This window comes from Cynoglossus semilaevis, chromosome 9 (genome assembly GCF_000523025.1).
Source record: "Cynoglossus semilaevis isolate Cse_v1.0 chromosome 9, Cse_v1.0, whole genome shotgun sequence".
NCBI classification, from domain to species: Eukaryota; Metazoa; Chordata; class Actinopteri; order Pleuronectiformes; family Cynoglossidae; genus Cynoglossus; species Cynoglossus semilaevis.
In genome coordinates, this window is record NC_024315.1 from 6,631,140 (window position 1) to 6,637,680 (window position 6,541).

At 40.3% G+C, this 6,541-nt stretch overlaps 1 protein-coding gene across 2 annotated transcripts in view; it reads left to right on the plus strand.

Annotated features, from left to right (window-relative positions):
- Positions 1 to 6,541, plus strand: part of rhbdl3 (rhomboid, veinlet-like 3 (Drosophila)) — a 39,520-nt gene that overhangs the window by 22,800 nt on the left and 10,179 nt on the right. For both annotated transcript variants that reach the window (XM_025058570.1, XM_025058569.1), the window contains one exon: positions 1,398 to 1,556. In XM_025058570.1, the coding sequence (XP_024914338.1) occupies positions 1,398 to 1,556 (159 nt within the window). The remainder of the gene's footprint in view (positions 1 to 1,397; positions 1,557 to 6,541) is intronic.

Consider the following 6,541-nt stretch of genomic DNA (forward strand, 5'->3'; position numbering starts at 1 on the left):
ATCTTTTAGACTCTATTCTGTTTGTATCAGAGTCTGAATAACATTATTTTTAAAATGTTGCCTGATGATATTTAAATAAAGACAGTGGTGCCCAGTCCACGGTGAATGTGAATGTCAATGGTGTGACTACTTGTATTGGTTTGATCTGTCTGCTACTTCAGAAACCCACAAATTAAAAAAAAAAAAAAGGACATTTAGTGAAACGCTAATAACAAGCGTGGCTGTAACAGAATTTAAAAACTCTCTTCTTCTGTCACCGTTTATTAATAGACAAACCTCTCCTCCTCTACTTAAAAAAAAAAATTGGAGCCATAGCCACAGCTCTGATGTCATTCAGTGGAGCACTGAGCACCTGCTGCTAAAGGCTGCTCTCTGCCAACACGAACATATGGCAAACACACATGAATTCCGCCAACACGTTCATGTGCACGGAGACTCCTTCTGGTTCAGCGGTGTTTGGATCTGGCAGGTGTCTCATATTGTCTGAACGCCACATCCTTGTGCACGAATGCTCTGTATTCACACACCGAGACGAAGCACGGCAGTTGAAAAGCACCTGTCTTATAAAAATAGTTCCAAGTCAAGAGTTGAACAGATGAGAAAATTGCAACATTTGCCACTTCCTGTTATGTCTTCACTTTAAGGTCAGCTTGGTTTTTTGGAATGTGAAAATTGCAGCTTTTCAAACGCAGGCAGGGCTAGAAAGTCATGCTTAAGTTTTATTTATTTTTATTTTAATTTTTCATTCTCTCAGTCTGAAGAGCACACGGGGAGATAAGTACTGTGGATTTGGAGTAAGACAGGCAGATAATTGCCTCCTTTTCAGGGAAAGAAAAGAACGTGTTCACGTTTCACGTTAAAGTGCGTACTCTAAATACTACCTCAACAATCTTTTGAATTTCCCTTTTAAATAGCACCAATCCCTTTTGTCTGATCATAAAATGTGTGAATGTCGTCTCGGTTCTGGTTAGAAGGAAACCCCAAAAGCCTGTGGTTACATTTTCTCAGTGTTATTTTATGTGGAAATTTGGAGCTATTTGGAAATGACAGCATCTCAGTAATTTAGCCTTTCCAGAACAATTGTGTCTTTTTCCTCACCAGGCACTCAAGCCAAGAAAAAAATCACTCAGCTGCTGATTTTTTTTTTCATTTTAATTTCTTCAAAGCTTTTACTGTTTGACTGAGACACAGCGTTTATCTATAGTCTGATGATGAATGTGACTAAAATGCCTGTCCTCCCGCCTGCCATTTGTCTCTGTGACTGTAAAACAATATGGACATTTAAACGGCTTCTAATATTGTTTGTGGACTTTTCTCCTGTCCTTAAAATGCATATTTATATATAAAGGATGATAAACGAGTCTTTTGCTGCCTTCTCTGTTTACTGTTATTTCCAGTATGATCCAGAGAACTCCGGTTTCATCAGTACAGAGCGGTGCAGGGACCTGCTGGCAGCACACGGCTCGGAGCTGGATCCCCACAAACTGGAGGTTCTGTTAGCACTCACCAACGGCAACGCTGATGGAAAAATCTGCTACCAGGACTTTGTAAATCTGGTGAGACATGAAATATCGTCTGCTACAAAACTTTCATCCTGTCTTAAATGTATTATGTGTAGTAATAACTAGGGATGTCCGCCGATAATGAAAACTCAATACAGCAAAGCCCTTTCGCCATATGATGTGTGCTTTAAAAAGAGTTTTGGGGATAAACAACTGTATATTAAAGTGAAAGTCACTAGATGGCAGCATTGCAGCTCATTTAATTAATCTCAGACTCATACAGTGGTTTGTACAGATATTACTAGGCCCATATCGGTGTCGGTTAATTCTTTGGACATTATCGGATATTGGAAAAAAGTTCATATCAGACATCCCTAGTAATAACCATTAGCAGCGACTGTAGTTACAGTATGTTAAAACTTTTTTTACATGTACATTAGCTCTTGTTTCTAACTGTAATTTGTAGGAAATATAAGGACTTAAAGTGTCTTTTGTTGCATTTAAAAATTTAAAGAGGCTCATTTATGTTAGTTTCTATTGAATATAAACATGGTTATGACCAGACTGGGCTGAGGGACTCGAACGCTGCTCACAGCTCACAACAAGGCAGAAGATGATCAGTGGTATTCACTGCGTACAACAAATGAATGAAACAATAGCAGGAGGCAGCAGTTTTCATCACTCAGAGTGTTTTGGGGTTTGCGCACCACACCTGTGGCTGGGATTGGAACCGTCAACCCTCTAATCAAAAGTCCAAACCTTTTAACAGTAGTGGACTTCACTGATGGCTTGGGAAGTGAGTGTTGACCTTCTGATGAATGCCCCCCTCACTCTGCTCCAATTCTGAGGTAATTCTCCAATGATTGCCTGTTACTGATGTCTACGGTTCCACTCAGTCATCTCTGCAGCAGCTGCTCCTGTCGCCCCGTAACTGTCTCATTTTCTGAGAGAGTTTTTCTGCAGAACTACTGTCTTGAGGCTTTGTGGAAGAGTCCTGCAGGAACACTGGAGTTTTGTGCAAAGCAGCAGTAGCACTGAAGGCGGTGTGTGTTGTCTGGGAGGGTGATTAATTCTGGCGTGCTCCTCTGTTAATTGTTAATTTTTAAATACGGTGGGTGGGTAACGAGGCCTGTAGGAAGCTTGGAAATAAAAAAAACAAAAAAAAAGCCACAACGTTTTTCACTGTGGGCTTTGTCCTGATGCATTCGTGTCGTGTGACCTGCTGTGGGTCAGCCTCTGCTGCTGGAAGTGGGACAAAAGGGGAATGAGTTTGTGTTTTTATATTCACATTTTCTTTTCCTTTCTTCAGTCACTATTGTTTCCGCCCACTCCATTGATTTTATATTCATAGAGGCAGCTGAAACACAAGCTGGACACAGAGAAATACAAGTGTGGGAGAGAATAAAGACACAGATGTTACATGTGAGCACTTTTTTTTTTTGTTTGCAAAAATATGCAGAAACAATGGTATGATAATGAAGCGAATTTAAAAAAAACTTCATGGAGTTCATTTGATTTTGCTTCTGCTGACACTGCAGACATTTAGAATATTTTACTTTTTTTTTTTGAATTTTTCTCAATTTATATTGCTAAAAAAAGTGATACTCTAAACATCAGTACCGAGAGTCAGTGCCCGTGTGTACTGTAGCAGTTCTGTAGTCACTCTGGCTGAAGAGAAACATGTTTTTTAATTTTATGAACTTTATTGATCTCCAGAAAATTCCTGTGTGAACAGCAGATGTGCTGCAACAGGCTGCCCCCTTGGAGGCGCCAAGTATGTGGTTCCTCTAGGAATCGAACCCAGAAGGCAGGCGTGCTAACCGTTAGACCAGTGTTTCCCAAACGTTTTTTCTGGGGACCCATATTTTAAAAGTCATAAACCTTCGCGACCCAAGTCAATAGACATTATTCGTAAATTCCTGGGAAACATGATGCGAGACAACCCCCCCCAGCAAAAAAAATCTGAGGGCCGCGACCCAGTCTTTGGGAAACAATGCGCTAGACTATGGAACCACAATATCTTTAATATCGCCCAGCTACTGCATCTCAGAGGGTGTGATTATGACGGTGTTATATTCATTGGTTTGTTGTGGATCATCGGTGTCTTGCCAGCTGCTCTGCCTCCAGAGAGGTGCAGGGAGGAGGAGAGGACAGAGAGGAGCGGGTGGAGGAGGCAGAGGAGGAGGAGGAGGAGGAGGAGGAGGAGGAGGGTTTTTTGGGCCAGGCAGAGATAAATTGTTGAAGGGTTTATTTGTCGCACAATCTCTCCTTGCACCACAGCTCCTCCATCAGTGTGGCTGTCATTAGTTGCCTCCTCACTGCTCTGTCTCAGTGAGTGTTCAAATCACCGTTCATTCTTCTCCTGGTTCCTTAACCCTTATTTTGTCTCTTTACTCTCTGTCTGATTACTAATAACCACTATTTGTTTTTTAAATCCCCCAACAAACACACAACTCAACTCTCTTCTACGTCGTATTTAATGCAGCTCTTATCTTTATCTCCTTCTCTGGTTTTTTTCCTCCCTCGTTCCAAACTCTGTCTTCCTCTCACCAAATGTTTCTCTCCTCTCACTGTTCTCCATTTCTCCAATAATGCAGTCATCTCTTGAAGGCTGGACATCAATTTGTCCCCTTCACATCTCCTCCTCTGTTTTTTTCCTCCGGCCCGTGGGTAAACAGACAGGACGTCATTTTTTTTTCCTTTTTCCTTTTGTGTGGAACAAAGATGAGAGAAATTGCAGTCACTTCACACAAAGAATAGACTGTGGTTATGCAGCATGGCTGCCTCAGGGAGGTCTGTGTGTGTCTGGAGAGAGTGCCTGTGTGTATGTTGGTATTTAAGTGGCCATGGAAACCTGTAATCATTTTCCCACAGTTCTCTGTGCCTGACATAAAGACAGGAATAACTGGCTTTTTCTGAAGTTCATCTCCAAGCAGGGATTCCTGCAGTGACAATAAATGTCTCATTATTAAAGTTGACTCCATGTACTTTTCAAAATCACATCAGATATATTACACATTTTTTGACACTAAATTATGAATAGTGAGGAAAACTCACTTGGATTGTGAAGTTGTATAAGTCATTAAAATTCTTTGATTCTGTTAAACTGAAATGAAAGTTTTTCACAATTTCTTTGTGAAAACAATATCACAGCTCTAAAAATATCATCCGCCCTGAGACACAGCTGCGTTTCACCAACCTGGAGCCACAAACAAACAGCAGAATTGAGTTACAGATGGTTACATAACTGAACCAAAGAAATTTGGGGTTGTTAAATAAGACGGGAGACGGCCTGACGGAGGGAAATGAAAAGACCAGGAAGAAGAGGAAGACATGAGACAATGCAGCGTCATGGAGAGTCTTATAAAATAAAATGTCAAGTGCAATAACAAAGGCACAAAGCTGAGGGACGGCGGTGATTTAGGCACAGCCCTGAGAGTGCCACAGCGGCTGTAAAGCAGAAGCTGAAAGCAATAGTTTCATCTCTGTTTAAAAAACAATTTACTGTTGCAGAAACCGCCGGAGTTAGTGGGACCTCAATTATTTTACCGTGTTTTTTGCATCGTGAGAACGTTCACATGTATAGAAATTATAAGCAAGGGCTGAGACTGGGGGCCTGTTGTGAAAAATCAATGGAAGAAATTAATGCTTTAGGGAAAAAAAAAAAAGTCAAATTTACTGTAAAATGATAAACTTATGAATTAGTCATTAGTATAAAGGAAAAAAAGGTCACATTTACTGTAAAATGACAAACTTATGAATTAGTCATTAGTATAAATGTTGTGTTTATTTAAACGTGAGAACTCGAAGCACGGTAGAGTTTTCATATTTGAGAAATTATTCTGGATTAATATCATCTGTATAACATTATGAAGACAAAACTTTTCCAAACGATTCTACTACATTTGATTTGTTTCATGCCTTCAGTTCACTGTGCTGCTTTACAACACAGTGAACTGCGAGCAGTTTTTAAAAGAGATACAAATATCAATTCAGTAGCAGTACTGAATGTCACCTCCGGTTGTAAAGGAGGTGATATTGTGCTTCAAAGTTGAAATGACAGTAATTATAACTGGATGATGCATAAAATGTCTCTGAATGAAACTTCTCAGTCATGCACCACCTGTGAGTTTCCTGCCCTTCAAATAAGGACAAATGTACCTCGGGACGTGAGCATTTCATTGAGAGAAAAGTATAAAAGGAAGGGTTTGGTGGTTGCTAGGGGATGATGAAGGCATTCTCTGAGATGGGGGGGGGGGGGGGGGGGGGGGGGGGGGGGGCAAGGGCGTGTTGCCATCGACTTGTCATGAAGAGGTGAAGATCAGGTGACCATACATGATAAAAATAGAGTACAAATCAATACAAATCCTCCACGCTCATCTGAGATTCATTTGTTTTTATTTTCCACATTCTCATCCTGTAATTTTGTCAGTCCTGGAGCAGCGTCTTCACACTGAGCACCACAATACAAATGTCGGGAGTTTGTCTCGACAAATAAGTCCAGGGGACTCTGTCCATTTAACCACCTGATCAACCAAACATACAGCTGTTACTCCAGCAGACAACCTGTCGTACGTAGGTTTGGTCTGTGGACAGTCGTCAAGAAATCAGTAGAATTGAATGAGTAGAGAGCAGAAAATGGAACAAACATAGAAAAATCGAAAATTGACATAAATAAATTAACTTTTCACTTGAACAGCGACAATTACGAGCAAAGAAAACCAGCCACTTTTTTTTGTGTGTGAAAATTGCTATATAAATCTTTAAATAACTAAAGCAAAAAACAATTCTACAATATTCCCTCCAGAAAGGTATCTCAAAATTGTCCACCAGGACAGAAACCAAAAGCTGAAATGTATAGAAAACAACTTTTTAGCCTTTAACATATGGAGCTAGCTAAAACGAGATGCTACGTTTTAGTAAAACTAAATATAACAGGTCAATTTCCCAAACATAAAGCAGAAAGTTAGAGAAATGGAAACAAACAATCGGCCGGATGCTAAACAGTAGCTTTAAAAGAAGCTCTGAAACAACAAATA